Source organism: Metopolophium dirhodum, chromosome 4 (genome assembly GCF_019925205.1).
Source record: "Metopolophium dirhodum isolate CAU chromosome 4, ASM1992520v1, whole genome shotgun sequence".
Lineage (NCBI taxonomy): Eukaryota > Metazoa > Arthropoda > Insecta > Hemiptera > Aphididae > Metopolophium > Metopolophium dirhodum.
Genome location: NC_083563.1, coordinates 37,835,076 through 37,861,421, shown reverse-complemented (window position 1 = coordinate 37,861,421; position 26,346 = coordinate 37,835,076). Strand labels below are relative to the sequence as shown.

The window sequence follows — 26,346 nt, the reverse complement described above, 5'->3', positions numbered from 1 at the left end:
AAATATGCTTAACATTATTCTTTAATGTCAACATTTTTATCGGTAAAATAATATTAAGGTTTTGTTATTTTTAATATGTCACGGAAATATGAAAATATCTCTTTCGTAGGCGAAGAAGGGTGAACATATTTAATATAAAATCGTCAAATTTCTATGGTAACGTGTCGGATTTGCTGAGATAGGACCAAAACGAAAAATATTGCGCCGCTGCCAAGTAACCGCCTCCGAGGCGGAAATACCGAGACGGCTCATATATATTCATACGAGCGAAGTGTCTGACATAACGTTTTCTAAGCGATTTCACTGGGAGGACATAAATATATTTCGATATGGTATACTACGCAAAGGGCTGAAACGTGCATGTTTTCAAATTTGTATCCCTCACATTTGGGCGTTAACGACTACACACTTGGCCGTTAGTCGCGCCATGACGACGGGGCGATTGTTCCCCTATAGTCATATTATATTCTCTGCAATATATTATATTATTATATTGTTGTATGTCGTTGTTGTTGTTATTATTTTATTTTTATTTTTGCCGGCTGACCGTTCGACTCGACCGTTTTCCACTCGGGCTCAACCAATACTGTACCAATGTACCGGAAATTCGTCAGCGGAATATAATATCTCATCTCGTGCACTTGCACCCCACCCCCTTACCCACCACAAAACATAAAGATGGTGTAGTCGTTACGTGTTTGAACTGCATCTACTCGATCGCAGCTTTATGATATTACCGTGTCTTTCCAACACCTTTCCATAACAAACTTCCTCTGTTTAGAAGAGCATTTCCGCAAGAACGGAGTTCACCGTAATGGTCCTATTATCTGGGGAGGCCATTCGTCTTACGCCATCCGGAATAGGTATAGTCTATCGTAATTTCCTTTACGCGCACTTCCAGTCGTGTACACGTCTGAATTTAAGACATATAAAACGTAAATTGTATATAGTAATATTATAAATGTATATCTTATAATAATATTATAAATGTATGTCGTATAATAATATTATAATTGTACATCGTATAATAATATTATAACTTTATATCGTCGAAATAATATTATATTGATTCAACGTGTTTAAGGCGTTTAATTTTAACCAACGCGTTTCGTTTATACGATATTGTTGTACGATAATCAAAAAAAAAAAAAATGCAACCCAATCCAAAAAAAAATAATAATAATTCATTGCTGGCTACTTGGGTGGCGTGAATGTTCAGAGACGTACTCACAAACAAAACGCCCAGAGATTAGATACGATAACATTAATCGCAGTCGCTACCGAAATTTACCGTACCGTATCATTAATGCGACTAAACGTTATAATTCTGTAATTACACGCGGGCTGCAGCTCCTCCGAGGCAAACCAAACTACCTCCGAGTGTATAAATTCCGAGTTATACATATTATGTTATTATGCCAAAAGCGATTTTATTGAAAATCGTTCTGCTTCGACATCGAATGGAAACTATATCGTTTGATCTAATTACCTGTACCTACCTATTGCGTTTGTAATTTGTATATACATTGTATGATTAAATTTGCGATCAACCGATTCATTTTTGTCCTATATGCGTACGACGGCCCTATTTCAACGATAACAACGAGATGATATTTAATGTATATCATTTACCAATAATATTCTCGAGACTGAAAGCCGACCTGCAATCACATCAATAGTCATATTTCATAATTTCATATTATGACCGACTAAATGACAAGAGACCTCCTCCGACGTTGTGACAAAATATTGTACAGACATAATATACGACTGAATATTAATCAAAATATTTTCATTTAAATGTTCCATTATATAAATAAATAACTTAATAATAACAATAACATTGGATTGTTTTTTTTTTTTTTTTGTCAAGTAATTTCAAATTAAAGAAAAATACATTGAATGGGAATGTTTCATGTTTCATGTTTGATTGCGCATTTTAATGTAAATGTGTAGAACTTGCCATTTATTATTTACTGCACAAAAAAAATATTAAACTTTCATTAATTAAACCTTTTTAAATTATGTACCTGTAAGCCCGCAGCATTTTAAATGTTGTTTTCTCATAAAGAATACATAATGTTTAAATGTGTACTTAAAAAAAAAATTTAGCAATTGGCCACGTTTTCAATGTTTTTATTTATTTTCTTTTAAAAACGTAATTTAAAGTTGTATCGTCATTGTGTGTGCTCTCTTAATATCAATTATCTTTTAGACGAAGTAACATAAACAAACTAGCTCGTACATTGCGTGTCCTCTACATTATTTTATACTCACTGATAAAACGATGTTTTTTTAATAGCGCAAGATTGCAGTGGAAAATAAATAGACTAATGTTTCTTCTTATTTACATTTTTTACGCGTTATTCTAAATTCATCTCTAAGATAACAGAGAAAAATGATGAATAAATGGCAATAATATTATTTGCATATCAATGAACATAATATATAAACATCTCCGTTATTGGTCCTTTATTATAGTCTTAACCTACACCACTACATCAGTGATACTATCGCGGGAATGTTCGAAGGTTAAATAAAAAGTTATATCCGTAGGTGAAATTCAATAGTGGGGGTGGTTATCCAGGGTTCATGCTTTGTCGTTTAGGGACAAATCGTTAAAAAATATATATATTATAATATAATGTATAAAATTATAAATTATAATACACATTCTCGCATAATATTAATATTAAACATACATCGTTTAAAAACACAATAACATAAAACATACATTTAATTTATGTTTAGCGTTAAAAATTTTAACGTAGGTTGAAAATATTAAAAAAAAAAAAAAAAAGGTTTTTAGATACAAAAGTCATAAAACGCATTTCAAATTTAATGAAAAACATTACGAACAATAATTATAATTCTGCGCTCGAGATCGTTTTCGATTAAAGCGAAAACCGTCCGGATATACCGTGTGTCCGCGGGAACAGGGTACATTGTATAATTAAATTACCCATATTACTTAGTATACCCCATATATATTTTTGAATTATGTTTGCAGGACATGAAACTAGACTGTTAGATCATCAATCTCCCGTAGACAAAATTCTGAAATATGTATAGGCTACCGAGTACAGAGTGTAGGTAACTGAGTTATAGAGTGTACCCAGTTTTCGCGGACACATTGTATATTATACTTCAAAACAAAAATCGTGACCATTTGGTTTTGTACGGAACCAAATAGTTCGACAGTTCTTTTTGCCCTTTAAAAAGCTACAATGGTCGACATTTATTTGAAATCCTAATCAGAGTAGTGCAATCCGAACGAATTCCTGTTATTTAAAACCATTCAGATTTTAATCGGTCAGTAAAAGTTTGACGACAAAAGTAAAATGGAAAAATCATTATTCCACTCTGCAAATGCTAATAATTCGTATTTCAGAGTGTTTATAATGTTGACGTCCATTTCGTTCCGTTTTATTTTTTTCCCGCGTCGCTCGCTGAAATTCGATGTAAATTTGTTTTATTTATTCGTTTGTTTGTTTTTTATTTGTTTAATTCGTATTCTTTATATATTTTTTTTTTACACAGAAAACCCGATGGAGAACGCAGACGACGCTTGTCGGCCAGACAACTTCCACCCGCAGCAGTTGACGTTCAGCACGTTAGTGCGTAAGTACCAGTGTCTTTTTTTTCTTTTCGCCATTTTATATTATTCTCTTTCCACTACCACCACCACCCCCCCCCCCCCACTCCATACCTAATCCGTCGTGTCGCGTCTGGGCCGTCCGCGGCGCAGTGGCCGTCGTCTCCATCATCTCGCCGCGCCGCCCGAACGTCACGTCGTCACATCTCGTTACCGTCAACGCTCTAAGGAGTCGGGACACTAATGGCCCGCAAGACCCAGTGACGCGGCGGAAAATTGTCGTCTTACGATGAACCGGCGGCGGTGTACCATCCCTTCGCCGTCCGCGAATCGGTACTATATAATATATAATATTAGGTATATGTACACGCACCCCCTTTTCCGGCCAATCCACGGCGTGTTTCCACCGGTAGGATCATTTATTTTATTTATACTAGGCATTTATACCGCGCACACGTATATAATAATATGATATTAAATAAATATATATGTGTGCGGTTGTGTGCGCAGTGTGGGAACAAGGAGAATGGAGAAAAAAATTCGACCAGGAGAAGACGAGAAATCCCCGAACCATTAATCTTCATATTTACGTAAAAGTTTACACCGCGAGATTCCATTGCGTTCAATCACTTTATGATTGAAAAAGTTTCGTGTTTTTATTTTTCAACGGCTAATTTTTCACTTTTTCCCCTTTTTTTTATTATAACTATTATTACTTTCGGAGACGAAATTGCCCCCCTAAAAATACCGCCCACTCCGCCCCCTTTGCCAGCCTCCTGCACCCTCCCACCCGTTGGTGTCCCGTGTTTTTTCAATAAATTTAAAATTTTCCCTAAAACATTTATTATCATACACAGCAGTGGGGCGTTTTTCATTTTACCCTTAAATTTATGAACATATATAATCACTTTTTCCCTTTGTATATTTATTATCAACTCTCGCATTTTGTTTACATCATGAAAATATATTATGATTCTAAAGTAATTGAATCATCGATAAATTTTACCGTATAAATCCGAGGTTATATTTTTACATCTATTTATGGTTTTACGTGGTTTACCAGATACATATATTTCTGTGGGCTACCGCATATTCATTCCGAGATAATTGAAAAAATATTTTCAAAACTATATACAATAATAGACATACGTACTTAAAATAATTTATAGTTAAAGTTTATGAACAAAAAAAAATATTACCCGCCTATTATATAATAATATGATGACTTAAATATTTTCAAGTATATTACAATACAATATGTGAATAATATCACAGATATTTTCGTACCTATGCGAATCCGGTGTACTCAGTTTTCACAAATTACAATATTATGGATACGGAATACCTACTTATATTTTGTATTTTCTTGGTGTACGTGACATGAAGAACACGGTGGCGTTAAATTACAAAATAGCATTGTGGTTGAAACGTGACCGTTGGCGCGGTATAGAGTCGGTACATGCGATAGAGTATTACTCGCAGACGGAAGTGACGAAACTGAACGCCGCCGCGCGGTTGTGGGAAAATGCACGACATGATTACGAGGCAATCTTATACATTGTGAAACCACTTAAAATATAATATCGTAAAGTAAATAATTTCAATTTTCCTCCCCCACCCCGAAGGCCTTTTTCGGCGGAAATGTTTCTGGTTAAAGTTGTTCGCCCCGAGTCTGAAAATGACGTACGCGCGAAGTTTTCGCAGTAACAGATTCATCCCGCGTGGCCTATAAAACAATTAGCAAAAGGTATAATGGAAAACACATTAAGTAGGTATACCACTTTTGGGGGATACCAGTCGTCGTCGTCGTCGTCCGTATGACCGTATAATATAAACTATATATTTATAATTGTATCGTACGTATTATTTAGTGTGCGCAGCGCTATGTGTTTATATATATATATATATCGTTTTCTAATTTAACGTTGACCGCGAAACACGCGCTGCAGCCGGGCCCGTCCGAAATGGAAAGACTACACACAACGCACTACGATAATAATAATATATACAATTGTATTTTAATTAAAATCTGAGTTAATTTACACGGAACATGTTTATGTATATTATATATATATATGTGTGTGTGTGTGTGTGTGTGTGTGTGTGTATATTATATACATATATATATATGTGTGTATGTTATATACATATTGTTATGTCCTCGCGAAATGCGATTTTCTTACTGTTCGGTCGGTGTGCCATAGATTTTTGTTTCATATACGACCGGTTTTCATTTTGTAATACGCTACTACAATAATATACAGTAATCCCGCTCCAATTTTCGATACTGCGTGATTATTTTAACAATGTTCCCGGAACAATAGAGTGCACGTGTTACGTAATTCCGCTCAAAACCACAGCAGGGATTCGTATAATATTAAATAATATAATAATATATCTCGGTGAAAAATATTGCATCAAAAATAATTTTGATGTTTCGTCTCATGATGGGCGTGTTAAATGACATAATTAATCATTTTTTTTTTCGTTGTTGTTGTTAGTGTATATTATTAAAAAGTTGTATTAAACAAAAGATTCAAACAAATTGACTTCAATTTATTTTTTTAATAAAACTGCTTGGTATTGTTATTTTTTGCGTCTGACAAGTAACTGACGATAGTTTTAAAATATAGTAATTCGCGAAAGCTGCGGCCAATGAATCAAAATATATAAACCTGCACGCGGTTAATACCGACATTTGCTTGTGCTTTATATGAAAAAAAAAACTACCTATATCAATAATATCATAAATATATTTTTTTCGAAAAAAAAAACGGATGATCCTTTATAAAATGTATAAAATTAATTTATTCCCATATTTTCCTTCGGCCGTATATTTAATTATCTGGATAAAACGTTTTATTTTCTCTCATATAAATTCATTATCATATAAAAAAAAGTCTTCTCTAATATCCGTTTATTATTATTTATATTTTTAATTGGTTTTATAAAATTAAAGCTATCGTACAGCAACGAAATACGAGTATATATAATTTATAAACTATAGCTAAACAAAAAAAAAAATTCTTAGCCTAATATCTCGGAATAAAAAGTCAGCGAAACGGACTTTCGGAACTTCTTTATTGTCATCGGAAGTCGCGATGGCATTGTGTAAAACGAACTTTGAATTTTTCACCGAGAAAACGATGACTGTCGTGCCGCCCCGGACGTATATAATAAGTGTCTGATATGGTAATATACGCGACGTATAAAGAATATTATTATTATACAATGTATGGAGAAATGATGGTTTCTGGCTCTTCCTCCTCCTCCTACGCGTACTCGTCGTCGCCGCGATCTTCTAGTCCATTTGTTGTTTTTATAATATTCCGTATACAATCAAGACAGCAGCGATATAAAACCGGCGTTGTAGTATTACGAGACGACGACCAAGACGGTTCCTCCCCAATCGACGGTGACTTATACACATTATATATACATATTATACATCAACATAATATAAATTATTTATAAGAGTTCGGAATGTGTTTGGGGGGGGGGGGGGGGGGGGGGGTGAAACTGGTATATATAGTGTATGGCATATACACATAGTATATCGTCAAAACGGCACAAACAATAAAAACAGTGGTCTCATTAAAACTTTTCAATAATAATATTATTATTATCTATCTCCACTTAGTGTGTCGGCCACAAACAGCCCAATGGATTATATGGTTGGCATGTGCAATAACGCACGCAGTCTGTTCCAAAGTTTCCGCCATTCCGGAACATTACGCTTGGCCGCAAAAGTTTCTCCTCTCCCCCGCCCTCTTATACCACGTACTCACATATATATATAAACTTATACCGTGGTTATTGTCTACACACACACACACACATACGCGTGACAGAGTGGCAAGAGAATTCCACCATACATGTACGAAGCCATATCGTCGCCGCGTTCTATTACCGTACAATTGTCACTCACACACACACACACACACCCACACCACCACAGTGCCACTAGACCCATATCGTAAGACCAGGGCACGTCAGTTATAATAATGACATGATGATACATGATATTATACGATGACCGCTAACACACGATTTTTTTTTTGCAGCTCCGTCGCCCAAAGGTCGCAAGTGCCCGTTCCTCGGCCGTTACGAGATCAGCGGTGGACTGAACGCCGAAGACGTGGGAAAAGCGCTGGCTGCCAGCCGGCCCGGCAGCGAGAACAACCAAGACAAACCATCGATCCCGTGCAACCCACCTGGCAAACAGTACCTGACCATCGGCTGCAATTCGCCGGACACCATGGAGTTCCAGTCAGAATGCGGTACCAAGACCGTAGCCGGTAAGAGAACAAACGACCGGAAGTAGAACCGCGTAATATTATACATGTATAATAGTGCACCCTCAGCCGACCGTGGTGGTTATCGTGTAATCAATCCTTGGTCCAGGGGTAGTCTCACTTTATCACCTCTCGGGAGGGAATATTACAATACCTACGTAAAGTTTATACGACGACGTTCTTGCGGTACACAACTGTTATAGATCACGATGTCATAATATTATATACATCTAACGATTTCAATAATCCCACATCTATATGTTATTTATTAATATTCACGTCGGAATCGCGTGCCGTGGCTTGGTTGGTTGGGATTTTTAAAAGGAGATAGGGATGGGATTATTCTATAGGTACTAAGTACTAACCTGCACCGCGCCACCGAATCCCCCTTGAACTATACGCGTAACCACCCGTACGATGAACACGAGCGCATCTTATACCTTCTCGTATCATACATAATATAATATACAATAACAATATTATATTATACTCTATATATTATACACAAAACGCACGAATCCGATTGTTGCCGTGTTTCGTGTTGCGTGCGTAAAATATACAAATAGATATATTTGCAGCGTATACATTTTTTTTTTTTGAACATACTATAAACTGATGCACGTCTCGGTTTTTTTTTTTTATTTCGCAGCATACACGTGCTACGGACACTGGGAAAACGAAAATACCGGCGTCAACTACGTGATATCCACGCCACAGGGACGATCGGCTACCAATTCCAGACGATACTGTTTCATCATGTCACAAGTGAACGGAATGGCTCAGCAAATGTTGCACATCGCCTCGGTGATGGAATCGTGCCATCCGCACCCGCTGGGTCGGCTACACTGGGCGTTTAATATAACGCATCAAGGTATGATATATTATCGTGAACGTCCGAGGTTTTTGTTCTGGGGAAATTCTAATTTCGCGTTTTACCGCGGTACGGATCCAGTGCCATTCCATGGTGTTGAGCGGGGGGGGGGAGGGGAGGGCAATGATTTGAAGAAGTGAGTGATTTTCCCAAGCCCCGAGACATTATTAAAAAACATAATGATCCCTGAAATGAAAAATATACCTATATAATATTATATTTATTTTTTTTTGCGGATGTAATATACATTATTAACATTAATTATTTAAATTTTAACTATGCTTACAAAGACTGAAATCTAATACGTATAAATTGTACAGCGTGTGACTATTATTACTTGAATTATATTTTTGCGATTAGTACAACGTGTACAATATTAAATTGTTGAAGGAAAATACGTAGACTACGTGTACTTATAGGATGTAGATAATTAATATAGTATGGAAGTATAGAACTTATCCGTGCAACATAATATCATAATACATAATATATAATATAATTACACAATGACGTCCGCCGTGAACGGTTACATTCAATGACGGTAATAATAATAATAATATGACATTGTATAATTATTAATATAATTATTGTACTATGATTATCCATCACCGTCGCGTTGTTGTTATGTGCGCGCGCATTTCGGAGACGACTTTCGTTCGAACCCCCATAGAAATTTCGATTACATTATACTATTATTATTATTATTATTACTATAATATAGTGGGAACTGGTGGTAGTGGGTGTTAATGGCAAAACTAAAAACTATCTAGACCGGTAATAACAATAATATTGTTGAAGTGTTGAAGTGGACGTTGTGTGAATGAATTATTTATACCTTTATGCGTCGGAAACGTACAGTAACGTTTGGTCAAGGGTGCGCGCGTGTGTGTGGGGGGGGGGGGATTTGTATACGAGAAAAAACAAAAAAAATTTTAAAAAAATCAGTCCGGAGATTTGGAAACAAAACAATCGACGACGTGAAACGGGTGGTGTTGACGTTTGCCGGATGCCCGTGATTTAAGTGGACACACGTGTTTGTGTGTGTCCGCGAGTCCGTTTGAATGGTATATTATATTTCCGGCCGGCCGGAATTGGTTTAATTGATATTCTTTGTGACATTCTGTACACAATAGGTACTTATGTGCAACAATAATGAATTAATTTTTTTTTAATTTTCCTCCCCATCAGGTCTGTGCAGTTCCGAATCTAGCAGCGCCATCGTTTCCGGCTTACCGGTCCTAGTCCTATTTGCAGCCCTGCTGGCCGCCATAGTCAATCGCCGGTGATCATCGTCGTCGTCAGCAGTCGCGTCGGCCGGCCGGCCGCTAGACATTTAGAGGAGGCTCGCGCCAATATTTAAAAAAACCAAGACCACGTCGCTAAAAAAAAAAATAAAAAATATATTAATGATCGGGCGGTCCCCCCGTGTATACATATTATTATTATTATTATTATTATTATTATTATTATTATATAGGTGTTAGGGATCGCTTTTGTTTATTTAATTGTTTACAATTTTTTTTTTTTTGAAACCGACTTTATTGTGATCATATTTTTAAACTATTATTATTAATATTATTATTTTGATGTTACCCCAAAGCCAATCTTCTATTTCTCCCACTTTCTTTGTGTTTCTTTTTTATTTCTTTATCAATTTCTCTCTATATCTATTATGTTATGTTATTATTATTATTATTATTGTACTTGTAAATTTGTTTTTTAATTGATGGTGCAGAGTCGTTTGCGTTAGTTTCGATGTTTATATTACCGTAAGCGAATCCGCATACGTTTGCTAGGAATGATTATAATATTTAAATATATACCACGGTGGTTATATATTAATACTTATTTTTTATTTTTCAATAATTGTAAATATCGAAAATTGTAAATTTTTTTATTATTATTATTATTATTATTATTATTATCGAATTGTAATACGAGATTAAATCCGTGTCCGTGTAATTCGACTCACATATACCACACACGCCTGCTTACCAAATTATCTTTTTTATTATACTATATTAAGATTTTAATTTTAGCGCTGAATGTGTACAAAATCGATTCTATGTATTCGTGCAGGTCCTATATGTTTGTTTTTTTTTTTAGACATAATTCTTACCTTTTTAACGAAATATTATTGTATACGTATATACATATAATACGAGAAGAAGATGCTTTATACATATATATATATGTAATATATATATATATATATTGTACATGCTCCATGTGATAAAATGTGATAGGGACATATCATAATATTGTCCTGATTCACTTTTCTTCGTCACCCGCAGCTGAAAGTTTTTATTTTTATTCTACCGAGCGAGTCGCACGCTGCGAGCTTTGATCGTCTGGAACGATATTGGACCGATACAGTGATTAACTTATATTACCGTTTGTTTACATTTTATTATTATTATTTTTTGTATTTGGGAACATTCGACTCGCTCCGTACGATAATTATTTTTGAATGTTCGTTATTGCCTATATTTAAAGAAAAAAATGTTATATATAAATAATAATAAAAAAAAAATAATAATAAAAGTACACGACTATCTTAATGTGTATAGCTTTATTTTTTATTAAATAAATTATTGTTCATTTTAATAATTTTAAATATTATAATGTTAGTAAATATATTATTATTATTATTATTTTTTTTTTCGTTCGGTAATTTAAATTGATGTATAAAAAAACTATAAAGGGCCAAATAAAAATGGTGTCATATTATACTGAAAATTATTATTGAATAGTCCCCAACTGTTATAATATATTATATGGTAGCTGGTACCACCTACCTAACCTAACACACCTATAATACATCCCTCGACGTCCTATCCTATAACCTACCCAAACCTTACGTCAATCGTTATAATATTTAATATTATGTTAACTGCACGTTTGACGTTCTCTGCGCAGATGTTACGCAAGACCGGCCAAAGGCATATAATAATAATATTGTTCAGTATAAGTGTAGGTACACCATAATACCGCCCAGGGGGTCGATTCTTGAACCTCGTTATAGCATTGTCGTGTACGACAAATCACGTTTGTCACATGAAATATGTTTTTGTCTATTCTTCAATGTGTATACGAAAAAGTTGTGTGAAAAAATATCGTAGGGGTATGCGTGCCACGACTTTTTCATATCACTCGACTTTTATTATTATCATCGTTTATCTTCACCCAAATTGTTAATGAGTACATATTTTGTTGAAGTTCATGTTTAAAAATGGATAATTACAACGATCTTGCAGCTTTATATATTTTGAATATGGTTGATGAAGAATAGGCATTTCAGATGTCGTACGACATAACAGTACGGAAAATGTCTCATGAGTGATTTTCCTAACGAGATTCAAGAATCGACCCCTGTACGTCATATTATTGTAGTCTGTCACATATCGGTACGACCTAACCGTTCTATAACCGTTCACCGATTTACCGCCGGTGCCAATGTAATTTTGTCCACAAAAATAAGCTCTACGGGATTAATGATCATGTCACGTAGAATCAATCGAATTTGGTAATTTTTTTTCAACCAGCAGAGAGTTATTCTTACTGCCCGCTTTGAACTCCGTTTTTCAATATTAGATTCTGAGCGGAGCGAGGAAGCTAGTGGTTTTACAATGGTGTTTATTTTTTTTTTTTTATCCTGTATACCAAATTTCTACCAGAAGAAGTGCTTCGATTTCAACATTTAGTACCTTATCTTTTAGCAAATTGGATCAAGGTGGTACTTTAGAGAGGTCATTTTTCGATTTTCTCAATAGTTATTTAATGCCACGGAAACAACTACTGACAAATTACGAAAAACCGCTTGTAATGGGATTTTAATTTAAACGATTTGCTTATCACCGTAGCAACGAATAAAAAATTATAATATAATATTAATTCTACTTAAAGGCTATAATAAATAATACAAATTTAAAAAATCCAGACTGATAAATCGTCGCCGCTCAGAATTGTTTTTTTTATACAATATTATATCATTGGATTCAAGTTTCATACAATCCATTATACATTGCGCCGCTTGTAACCTACTGTACAGCAGAGCGACATCCACTTACCTGATTTTTTAATCTCAAACCTTATAACATGTCTACAAAATTAAGCTTTTTTATACAAAGTATAGTATGCCTTTATTTAAAATAAAATAAAAAATCGAAGTTCCGCGCTGCTTGTAAACAGTCTTCTTCTTTCAGATAAAACAGTTATCAAAATCCGACAATTCTACAAGGCTTGAGAATTATTTCTGTGAAGTAATTTTTTTCGATATAATACACCAGTATCAACCCCTCCCCCATTTAAATAGGTATCGTGCAGTAGATTAGTTGAAAACTATTATGTAATTGAGGTGGCAACTAAAGTTTTAAATATCAAAATTGTATATAGGAATTGCGGAAAATTTAAAAACCTGGCCACTTATAAGTACCTATGCTTACTGATTGCGTTTTTTGTTTTACTCCGCGTATAGTCGACCGGCAGACAATATAATAATATACTCTAAACGTCTATATCGTTTCATTCCGACCGCGTATAGATAAACATATAATGATATTATATACCATGTGTTTAGGTATAGTGATGTCGTCCCGGGGGATGGCCTTGGTTGGTCCGAATTTTCCGACCCGGCTGCAGACCATAATGTTATGCCACTGGCGTTTTTCGAATCCCCTGCGGGCGGCGCCGCGCGCGACTGTGAAAAAATAAAAACCGATGACCGTGTTTTCGGGATTTACACGAATTTTTAAATTAAAAGTTTTTTTTTGTCCCCGACACCGGTATTATATTGCAGTCGTGTCCGCACCGCACTGCGGAAAAGAACACGACAATTCAATTTAATCGCGACCGATTCAACATTATACTATTTACTATATCATATTATGCCTCCACACTAAACACATAATGTGCGGCGTGTTTTTGTTTTACAAACCGCGTCGATGTACCTATACGCGAGCAGTGCATTTTTGGGTAACACCAATCGTCTAATTTAATGTGTTAGTGTGAACAATATGACCTGGCTTGTACGCGGTAAAAACCATAAACCATATCCAGTGTTGGGGATTATCTAGATAAGATTTTTTGAAATAAATTATCTTTCAAAGCATCTAGATAATTATTTTACGATTTATCTAATGTTTAGCTTAGATAAAAAAATGGGCTTATCTAGATAAATATTATAGTGACCCTAAAAAATTATAAAACCAATGTTACTAAAATTCTAATATAATATAAATTATTTGTAAAATTAGAAGAATATATTTCTTGTTATTATTGCCAACGACAATATTACGATATTACGAGAACCTGCATGCGGACTTGCACTATACATCGTTCTCTACTAGCCATAATAAACATATTAAAATAAATTAGGTATAGGTTTATTTCCCCATTCATTTTAAAAATAAATTAAAATTAACTTCGTAGAACTGTATTTCAAAGGCTCAATTCGTTGTTATTATAAGTATTATGTCATTATACTGATATAAATATAACATTACAAAAATACTAAAAAACAATAAAAATAAGTGTAAAAAATGATATTTATCTAGATGTTTTTATGGATAACTGTATTATTGTATTTATCTTTATCTAGATAATATTTTGTTTAAATTATCTTATCTTATCTAGACAATTTTTTAGTTATCTATTCCCAGCACTGACCACATCGAAACCAAAATAATATCAATACCTATTCGAAACCGAAATCAAAAAAGGGGAAAACGGAGACAGCTGGTGCTCAAAACCAAAAACCGAAATCGGAAAAAATCAATACCGGTTTTCAAAAGCGGAATCCAATTTGAAAAATGTTTGCGAGTACGTCAGTTGTAGGTGTCGAGTGTACCTCGTCAATGGGTACGTGGTCGATGTATAATGTATATACATACTTGGTATACTCGGTTAGAACTCAAGTATAAGTATTGTAAATAAAAGTAAAACTTGTTAAGCTAAAAATTTTATTCCAGAGTTTAGCTCAGTTTTATTTAAGTAGGCACCTACCTGTTAATAATATCACTTTAGAGTGTTTGATAAAAATGTATAAAATTTTATACTGGAATTTAATACCGGTATGGTACTATCGCAATACCGCGGTTTAAAAATATAAATCGGTTTCCGAAAAATATCAATACCGAATTCGAAAACTGAATAAATAAATACCGGCCAATCGAACAAAATCTTATCGGTTAGGTCAAGGCCTGCTGAATATGAAGACGATTCTACAATATTATTATATATTATAGCAGGTACGACGAAACCGACTGTATGGCCTTAATATGGCTATACATAATAATATGATATATAATATTATGTGGTCGTACACGCTTGTCAACAGAATACGCGTTATGAATACACCGAATCGAGAGACATAGTATAATAATAATAATATGGTAGAACAATTTATAATTATTACTACAAAATTCGATCGCGACATTTGATCGGCGGACGGCGGTGTAGATATTACGCGGAAATTACCGCACACGGTTGCTGCAGCTTCATCGGTTACCGTCGATCCAATATAATATTATACCATTATATTACGTCATAATCGATCGGTTTTGGTTTTACTGTAAATTTGCCCAGTACCTATATATATATGTATAATATTATAGTCCGCGAACGGCGAGTAATCGAATACGGAAAAAATATCCCTTACAAATCCCACCACGGATAAAACTAGACACATTTTTTTTTTTTTAACCAATTCTAACGGCGGTATAATAAAATGCGTAGTATGATAATGTCAGAATACGTGCGAACCACTGCAAAGTCTGTCATGAATTAAATTTGTTTGGTTTCCCTTTGTTTAGTATACGATCTAATGATGACTAGAGGATCTAGCGTCTGGATCACCACGGCCACTTGTTGTAAACATATTATACTATTAACACATGTCACGTGTACCCAGGGCCCTCACAACTAACGAGGGAGGGGTTGGTTGGACCTGGAGTAGGTACAGGGGCCCGTTGAAATGAATTTGTAATTTTTGAAATATTGACAAGAATACTTATTCTATATATTAAATAATATTTTACGACATAATGTATAAAATATAATATATAATATATTAAGTAGAAAGTCATTTTGATATTTTAAGTTGTGGGTTAACAGGGTTTGTTTAGATTTCAATTTTGAAGCAAGTCATGAGTTTTCTAAAATGCACAAACAATTTACAATTTTAAAATACTCATAACTTGCTTTCAAATTAAAATATGAAAAAAAACCCTATGAGGTTCACTAGATAATATTCATACTTCTAAATTACGGTTCGGTTTATGTACAGCGAAACCACTAAATATCGGCACTCAGGGTCGCTGAAAAGATGTCCGCCATTCGGAGGTGTCCCCACAGTTCAGATTATAGAAAATATTGGGAGGTGTTCGTTTGGAGGAAGTTTCACTGTATCTCAATATATATTCTTGACCTATACGCCAATGAAAAACTTACCGATTCCACTTGTTTCGGGACCTCCTCGAAATATATATTGCAAATAGTAGGTATGACTGCCGTCGCTTTATTGGCCACCACTGCGCTCGTGATGTATTATAATAACGAGATAAAACGAAAAAAAACAAAACGCCCGCACAAAGAGTAGTCAGGGGATGAATAATGTAAGTACGCGCACCGAAACAAAAAAAAAAAGTAAAACGACCCTGGATTAATATTTCAAACATTTCAAACATTATCTTACGGAACCAGTCGCAGTCGGAGATTCGCACGTCACCAAACTCCACGCGTCCGTACGGATCGGCCATGATAATAATAAATGGGGTGAGAATTAAAATATTAATATTCTCGCACACGTCGCGCAATTTTTCTTATTCGAAAAACTAAAAACATATTATAATAATATAAACGAATTAAATCACGTAGTGTAATATAGTGATGGGCACAATCGAACAGTTGACACTATCGAATATCTATTCGAATGTTTTTAACATAACCGATTAGTAGTTTTTAATAGAAACTATCGGATAGTTCGGTGGACTATTAATAGCCTAAGTGGTTCTCGTTTGCGTGAAACGGCTCTTAATTTCTTATTAAGTTGTACGTTTGTATTGTTTTTAATACAGAGATGACCACATGAGTACCTTTATCGGCATACGGGTCGCTGCTCTATTGTATTTTTTAGACTTTTGACTGACGGCGACATCGAATTATTATTTGTTAAGGTTAACTAGTGGTGAATATTCCAGCTGTTCTGGTTATTTAATTTGATTGCGAGTTTAAAACGATCTTATCATAGGTATATGGGCAACCAGTACTATCTATTCGATAAACTATTCGATAAATTATTCGAATAAACTATTCGATAAACTATTCGAATAGGTTATAGATGACTATCGAATAGTTCGAATAGTGAACTACTATCGAATAGTTCGATAGTTCCCATCACTAATAGTATATCCCACGACGCATGATTATGGTTGTCGCCACTAGATACTCCGAATCGTATATAACCCATACAGCCACTACTGTTACAAGGGACCCCGCAATTTGTGTTGTACTTGTACTATACACCTAACCCTGCAAGCGCAAACGACCATAATGTTATTATACAAGCGATGAGACGGCAGCAGAGTGCGGGTCTTTGTGGCGATCCGTCGCAATATAATATCATATTATTATTTCGCAGTGAATATTAATCTTTAATCTTCGACGCAGGTATTTAACTCTATTGTTTTATTCGATTAATTGTGTCAATACGTACTTAAATGTTTTTTTATATCACGTCACAATTTTACATCAATATTAGCCGTTGACGTATTATAATCAAACGCGTATATTTAATCAATCGAAAACGCACTTTATTTGTTTTCCCCTCGACCACTCGCAATAATAATATACCACAGTGTGTCCACGAATACCGGGTATACTCCATAACTCAGTTACCTACATTCCCCCTACATATTTTGAAAATTTAGAATTCCGTCTGCCATGATCCAATAGTCTAGATTCATGTCTCGCAAACATAATTCAAAAACATGTATATAGGCTACTGAGCAAAATGGGTAATTTAACCATACAGTGTACCCTGTTTTCGCGGACACGCTGTATAGTGTATATCGTAATTCATAATATAATTTACAAAAGGTACTGCTATCACTCTGTGGCTCTTCCCACTCATTTATATTTATTATTCATGTTTTTATTCTGGTTGCACATATTCTAATTGCATATTTCTAATAAAAAAAATATCATGGTAATATAATAATATTGTAATCGTCAACATTAATGGAGGGCAGCGGTGACGAAGCGATGCGACCTTTTAATAATCGCTTCAGTCTCAATTACGAAGCTCAACGATTAAGGATGAAAAGGTACTTTAGCTGTTTAGAAAAAATATATATCATACACATAATCTTGTAGAATGAAACATTTTCCTACCAACAATTAGTGTACGTACACTACCCCACCACCACCCACCAAATATATATAACCATTTACTATATAGCCTTCGTATGTGCAACTGAAGGGCTCACTGCAACAACAAGTCAAGTCCACTTTTATCAAAAATTAGTTTTTCATGGATTATAATATATTCAAACAATATTTATGATTTTGGTATGACAATTTTTTTTTTTTGACTAAACAAACTTGTTTTGGTGCATTTAAAAATATCGAAAATGCATAGGTAAGTAGTCACGATTTTTGTTTATACCAAATAGCGTTTAATGTTCAAATTTATAATTTATGGATTTAGTATACATGTATAGTATGTATTTGGAGGTTGTGAGCCTATTTTTACAGGGTGATTATAAAGTTTAAGTTAAATTGTAACATTGCATGGAACACGCATATAGATACATTTGGCTGTCTGTCGGAATGTTTAATTGTTTGTTCAGGAAACGCTTCGAAACGGATGAACCGATTTTGACGGGGTTTTCACAGGTATTGTATAGTTTATTTATTTACTTATCTTAACATATTAGCAGGGACGGCGTCAAAGGGAGCAAGGGTGGGCGATCGCCCCTCCCCTCACCCTCTCTTAACAACCCCTCCCACCCCACGGATATTTTAACTCCTATTTTTACTAGTGTATGGCCATTTAATATGGACATATTATTTAATAGTAAATACTAAATAGGATGACTGGAACACGATCTCATCACAATTGCTATAATAAAAAAAAATCCTGAAAAAGCAAATACATTTAAGTATGTCTATTTTATTCAACTCATTACTAAAAATCAGCTATTTTCCAACGTAATAGAAAAAAATCTTCAATTATAATGATAAAATACCGTGGAAAAGATAACACAAACCCAAACAGTTAGCGGGCCACAGTTACGATCTTCTATCTTCAGTTTCAAAAATATTCGAAAAAATCATATACATATACTAGATTAAGAAACCACCTAAATGAAACTGAAACCATTCCACGCCATCAACTTGGTTTTAAACCAAAATATTCGGCTACTCAACAACTTCTCTGTCAAACCAAACACATAAACAATGGTTTTGAAAAAAAATTGCATACCTACTGGTGCCGAATTTTTAAATACTGCGCAAGCAATTTATCGCGTCTGGCATGGTGGTCTCTTGTACCTATAAGTTAAAAACACTAAATACTCCATCTGTATTTTACAATATAATTAAATCTTTCCTCTCTGATCGATGTTTTTCAGTCCATATATACGACTCCGTCTCAGAAATTAAGCAAATAACAGTGTTCCCCAAAGATAAAAAATTCTCCCCTGCTTTTCAATTTATATATCGCAGACTTTCCTACTAACTTCCTCCTAACACAGAAGTATCTCCTTACGCTGACGACAGTGTTGGCTATTCCAGCTCCAGAAACGCCAACACTGTTACCGAAAATATACAGTCACTTAAACAAAATAAAAAGCTGGGTGAAAAAATGGAAAATATTTTAAGCCCCTCAAAAATAATATCTGTATTAACTATTGTTCACACTATGTCGACCCAAAATTCCCCCCACTCTAAAACTCTAATCAATAACTAAAAGTATAGTCATATATGAAAAATAATGTAATACCTGTGATATTCCTTTAAAACTAAAATATTAATTTTTCTTTTTAATGTTGACCATATTATGTCAATATTTAAATTGTTATTATAAGAATTGAGGAAAAAGGTAATATTTGCACTGCATATTCTACAGGATAGTGTGTGACAGTATTTCTGAGGTCAGGTCGTTGCGTTTTTTTCAAAAATTTAAATTTTTAAAAGTTAAAATTATTTTAGAAATGTTGAAATTGTTTCTATTTTGAAACGATATAATGAACGTTATATTAAGTATAATGGACAAAAAAGCAACGACATTCCTTCGGAAATATTGTCACAATTCAATTTTATATTAGGTATTTTTACTATAGAACCAAAATTGAGTGAGCTCACACTGCGTAAACGCGTTTTGTCTATGTCGCGCGTGTGTAAGTCGGAGACAACACATGCGGGTGTGATGTCCTCTTAAGTTGTCAATATAACCACACAGTTAAAAAAACATTTTTAACTATTAATAAAATGAGTCAAATATATTATTATTACCACGCACCTATGTGACTTGAATCATTAAACAACCAGATAACCCAATATATAATGCAGCCCCTACTATTGTTATTGATATTGGTTTTTCATTAATAACTGTCTTCGTGTCTTTAAAAAACCTGAAAAATACAGTAAGTAGGTTTTTAGTATTAATTGTAGATATTACAATTTTTTTTTTTTTTTGATTTGGTGTCTTACTAATTTATGCTTTATTAGGTATATGTGGAAAATGTTATTTAAATGATATTTAGGCAATTTTGGTTAAAGGTATTATTACAGATTACAGTTGCGTAATTACTAATTATGAATTGGTTCTAAGGTGGGATATACATTTTTACAAGCGTAATATTTTCGTAATATTCGTAGCATTTTTTGGAGTTTTTTATTGCATTAAAATCGCAGGCCTTATTATTGTGTAATTTACAAAAATAATAATTATTAACAATATTAATTTATTTATTCTGTGAAGAAGGTATAAGTTTTAGGCGGTTAAAATGATATCAGAAGTCGTAAGTTGTAATTTTTTTATAATTTTTATCTTTTAACTCCGATAGTAGTTGACCATTGTCCATTAATTTTTGTTTTAAAATGTTAAAATATTTTATAGTCAAGTGCTCACGAGAATTCAATAGTAATTTTTAAAAAAGGCACTAAAGGGGACCGATAATAACGCCACTGAGTCATTTTTGAATATGTATAAAAAATATATGCTGATACCTACATCAGTTGGCTAAATTGGAATAAACAGGAAAGTTTAATCCATTTAAATATTTTTTTTTTGTCCGACAGAATTGTTAAATTAAATGTCACCAAGTAATGGTAAGTACACTTCTAAACTATAGATGCAGTACATTGAACAAACTCACTTCAACACCTCTTGATGGTGTTTGATCGCGATCTTTAATTTCTGTTCGTCCTCGGTTACTATCGCTTCTTCGACCTGTTCTTCGAGTATCTGAAAATGTCTCTTCACGACCCCCGCGGAATACACGAACGTCACATTCAAGAAACATATTTCCAAGTGTGCAAAGTACATAGGAAAAGCGTATACAATATAATATTTGCACACGTAAACGGTCACGTTTGTTGTTTTTATCGATAACACATCCACGATGGGGAACGTGAACGGATCGCCCATCCGCACCCAAACCAACGATATCGTGTAAAACATGGAAATTGCCACGAGCACATTTGACATGGTTAAGTGGCATTTGATCACCAACGCGATTTTCCGTCCATAGTTTTCCGGTATTCCTACTTTCTGTGAACGCTGGTACATATCGCGATGTTATGACTGATGTTTGACCGCCACAGCTATTGAATATTGGTATACTGAGTGTGATTATTTTTCAGTTTCAGATGTATTCAACACCGATGGGGTGTTTATAAAATAATTATGTTGATATGCAAAAACATATTATTATACTATAGGTACAATATTTAATAATATTATACAACAGACCGTAGCAGGTCACTCCCAAATGTTCGCTTCTTATTAATAATGTAAAACTGTCCACTACCTATGAATTAATTCGATTGGAACTAACATGCAATAATCTATAATATATAATTTCGTTTGCAACTTTTTTTTTTAGGTTAAGCATTTGAACCTGTTGACCTCCATTGGAAAGGAATTAGTCATCTCAATATTATTATTTATTTATTTTTAATTTTTACTGAAATGCTAAAATGTGGTCATATGGAACTCTACCTATCAACATAGAATAGTAAACTACCCTTGAACTTTGGTTAATACTTATAAGGTGGTCGTGTTGAATCCTATACATTTAAGCCTTTGATAAAAAAAAAATAATAATTTGTAAGTGGCGCCGAGAAAAAGGATGGTAAAAAGGAAATATATTTGAATTCGTCACAAAGTTTTCTTGAAAACGACTTTGCCCACTTTTTTAAAATTGAACTCCTTAACCCTTAAAATTAGATTTTCGGATAAATAGGTTAGGTTAGGTTAATATGATTGGCATAAGAATGATAGGTACTTTTTACCAAAAAATAAACAAAATAATTAAAATTTAAGTAATGCGTTATTGACATGCACGTGCATGTGCGGGAGCCCTCCGCTATTTTTTTTATACAGTCACTCACACTTTCTGATCATTTCCTACGAACGTATTTACACGACCAGCATCAAAGCACATAGAAAATTGCATTATATTGAACTCCTTAAATTGCGGTCAATATCATTATATTATATGACTTGTCAAGTAAATGGTAAAATACTAAAATCTATTTATTGTGTAGATTATAGGTACAATATTATGACTTAAAGAGTCTAAATCCTTCAAATTCGGTATAATATGTGTTCGTATTAGCCACCGTCGGCGTTCATGCAGGCGCCATCCCCGCTCGGTTTTTCAGTTGTCACGTATGCAGACTTGGGTAGTATTCCGAATACTTTTTAAATACTTTTTTTTAGTAGATTTAGATTTCAATAGTAAAAATATTATTTTTTCAATTCTGTGCTTATAAATGAACATTATTATAATCTCTATAATACACACCTATCTGGCTATGTCTTAGTAAAGTTATAAATTATATTCAAATTAATATAGTTAATAAGTAATAATAGTTGTTTTCAACATTTCAACAGAAAAAAATAAAATAAAAATTTAGTTTATTGTTGCAGATTAAAATAACATTAGTTTATTATATATTGGTTAATCGGGCATGTTAGGTTAGGTTATTATTTTTTGTTCATATCTATACATAAAAGCGAAATAGAAATCTTTGTTACGGGTTGGCTACGAAACGGTTTGACCGATTCGGCTTATTCTTTTTTTGTTGTGTTCGCAATTGTCAGGACAAGGTTACTATGATAGAAAATTTTAGAAAAATCCACCGGAAAAGTAGGAAATCTGGAAGTCAAAAATACAATAGTGACGTCATCTGTCCAGGAGAAAAATAAAGATATTATTAATAGTATATTTTTGTTTATTGTAAAGTTGCTATTGGTTATGAATGTTGTAGTTTTAGTTGTTAATTTTGAATAATTGTTGTTTATTGGTCGAAATGAATCGTTTTATAATGACCATAAAGAAGAAATCAAACCTTGGCCGCTCCTCAAATGGTGCCAAGAGGATGCGCTTATCTAGGAACAATATAGTTTAAGATGAAATTAATTACACGTCTTTGCAGCGATTCAAACGAGGGGTTATTATTATTATTATCCTCTGGGAAGAAGATAGGCTAATTTAAAAAGGATTAAATTTGTTTTTTATTTATTCATCTGATTTTAATACGGTTGGGTTAGGATGGATTTTGTATTAATTTATTATATTAATCCACCGTAGGTGGCATTAAGTAAAAACGACAAACTTGGTTTAACTTTGATACTCTAGGGTTAAATCATACACTTATACGTAAAAACAGTACGAGGTCCTCGATCTACCACAGGTAGATTGCCTACCTGCAGATAATATACTGCTGCAAATCATAATTTTTATTCCGGGCAACAGAAAAGTTAAGATAAATGTTGAACACCATACACTGACTCTTAAATAACGAATTGAACAAAGTTTGAGTCATATAGAGTTGGCACATTTAACGGGCAACGAAGTGCAAGGGATCAGGTAGTATATTATAGGTACGAATTAACTACACCAAAATGTGTACAAGAACAAGTGGCCCTAACCTAATCTAACAGCAGCGCCAAGGTCGTAACTAGGGTAAACATTCTGGAGGAGCTACAGCCTTACAAAACTTTTTATATCAAATAGCACACACGGGGCTTATATCTAAATCAATAAGGGATATTTTTGGGGGGGCTATAACTTAGTCATGGGGCTAAGCCCCCCCCCCAGTTGCGCCACAGAGCGGCGTCCCGGGACATATTATGTGTTCGTTCGTAGGAATTATGATTTCTTATATACGTATTACGTAGGTACGATTGAATAGTTTTCTCATAAAACACACGACGGCTAAGTTATATGGCTTTATAAGATGATAACAAAATGTCGTTTACTGGAAAATAATTAACGTAATAATATGAAAACGTCGTGTGCCCATATTTAGGTTCTATATAACTATACAGACGTGCGTGCCTCTACGTCATGTGTTTGCCATTCGCAGTTTGTCAACTGACGAATCGACCGGAAATATAAATTGTGTTCCCTCGGGAGTCGGGAGTCTGAGGGAGTCTGTGTTCTGTATAATTTCATGATCAGTGACGCTATAACAAAACATCGAAGCCCACAATGACATCCGCCCCAACGGCCTCGGTTAACGAATCAAATTCTCATGTCATTGGTGAATTGTTTTGTTTTATAATTCAATATTCGTACAATCGAACGAAACATATTATGTAGGTAGGTACCTACTTCAACATCACCGGAATAAAATCAAAACGATATCCATCTAACATATAAGTACCTACGACACAACTCCGTTTAAAAACAACAACTGAAACTGATCAAGACAAATAATTAAAAACTAATATCATATTACGCATCTATGAGTTATGAAATCAATTAAACCACTTAGAAAATATAAAAATGGATACTTGTTAAATATACTAGGTAGGTACATTAACTATAGTAATTACATAATAATTATTAATTACAGATAGCTAATTTTTCTCTAAATAACGATGTTAGGGTCGGTGCTCATCAATGATTTAATTATAAACGTCAGTTATGAAGTACAGATGTAGTCTTGGTATTGTTATTGGATGTTCTGGCATCTGTCACAACAGCTTTAATTGTATTTCGTACTTTAATCTTCAAATGCTACGTAAGCCATGCAATTATTAATTTTTCTATAAATAATAATAATACTTCTAAAAAACGTTTTACATAAATATAAAATAAACGCAAAACTGGATCTAGTATTTATTATACTTGGGCCATTAATACAAGTTATTAATATTGATATATTAATTATTAATGCCTACAATTTTCAAATCACCATAACCCCCATAACTTATAACCTCATAACATTACATATAATAATGAAATTGTTATCCTTAGAACACAGAGTTGAATAACTCAACAACTGCCCGTACACATTTTGGTTCTGATACGTCAACAATTTCAGAAAAATTATTCACAGTAGGTATAATTTGCAGATGAAAGGTAGGGAGTGTTCTCATTTGAAAGACAGAAGTTTATATCTCCACTGGGGTACAGATCACTCCTTAAATAATACAAAAAAATCTCAAGAATTTGAAAATATGGTCTTAAAGTATATTTAAAAATTCCAAAAATCAGATTTTGAATAACTTTATTATTGAAGAAAAAAGGAGTGAGTATGCTTGGCGTATAGTAAACATACCTATATAGGTACTATACTCGTCTATACCAGTAAATCTGTGATTTGTAAAAAGTTTTTTATTTCTGTGAACTGTGGAGTGAGAACACGCTAAACAAGAATTTACAAGCTTATTGATGTTTTGAATAATGGTCGTGATCTGACAAACAAAACTTCCATTGAATATAATATAAAATACAAAAAAAATATGAAAGTGTCGATGAAAAAAATATAATATCAAAAATTGTATGACCATTGATCTTTAGTCTTTAATAAAAAGCTGAAAATAAATGTTGTACAGTCCAGCTATAGACTGCAGCATGCGCGGTTAAGGATCAACAGACAACAGTCGTGACGAGGTAGCGACAATATTAACAGTTTTTTTTCACCTTTTGTTTGGTTACATCGGAACTGTACACATTTGAAATTAATTATCTCAATAGTCAATAGTATAATATACGTTTCGCATATTATACCAATAATAAATCATCCCACTGTCAAAACATGCAACTATACAGCGTCCTCTATCGCGGGATACAAAACAAAATTGATTTTATATGTTAATTTATATTTTTTTTTTTTTTTATCATAAAAAAACAAACAAAAACTGTTTGAATAATAGAAATGTATTGTGCTCGATTAATAAAGGAAATAAATACTGTTGACAGTGCTGAAAACGCGTATAATATTTTATATAATATTATATTAGAAGTAATTTCCATGACTTCGACTCCCTGACAAAATATATCAATATTGACGAGTGAAGTGTACAAAAAATACGTAAAAATGATTGTCAAACGTTCAATAAT

General features: G+C 33.7%; 1 protein-coding gene and 1 pseudogene across 3 annotated transcripts in view; one reads left to right on the top strand and one right to left on the bottom strand.

Moving 5' to 3' along the window:
- LOC132943994 (uncharacterized) overlaps nucleotides 1-10,528 on the top strand; it is a 151,396-nt gene extending 140,868 nt beyond the window's left edge. For all 3 annotated transcript variants that reach the window (XM_061013194.1, XM_061013193.1, XM_061013195.1), the window contains exons 10-13: nucleotides 3,541-3,621; nucleotides 7,660-7,893; nucleotides 8,540-8,761; nucleotides 9,950-10,528. In XM_061013194.1, coding sequence (XP_060869177.1) covers nucleotides 3,541-3,621; nucleotides 7,660-7,893; nucleotides 8,540-8,761; nucleotides 9,950-10,047 — 635 coding nt within the window. In that variant the 3' untranslated portion in view covers nucleotides 10,048-10,528. The remainder of the gene's footprint in view (nucleotides 1-3,540; nucleotides 3,622-7,659; nucleotides 7,894-8,539; nucleotides 8,762-9,949) is intronic.
- A 9,754-nt stretch (nucleotides 10,529-20,282) lies between these two features.
- LOC132943637 (uncharacterized) lies at nucleotides 20,283-22,391 on the bottom strand (annotated as a pseudogene).
- Between the last annotated feature and the right edge of the window lie 3,955 nt (nucleotides 22,392-26,346).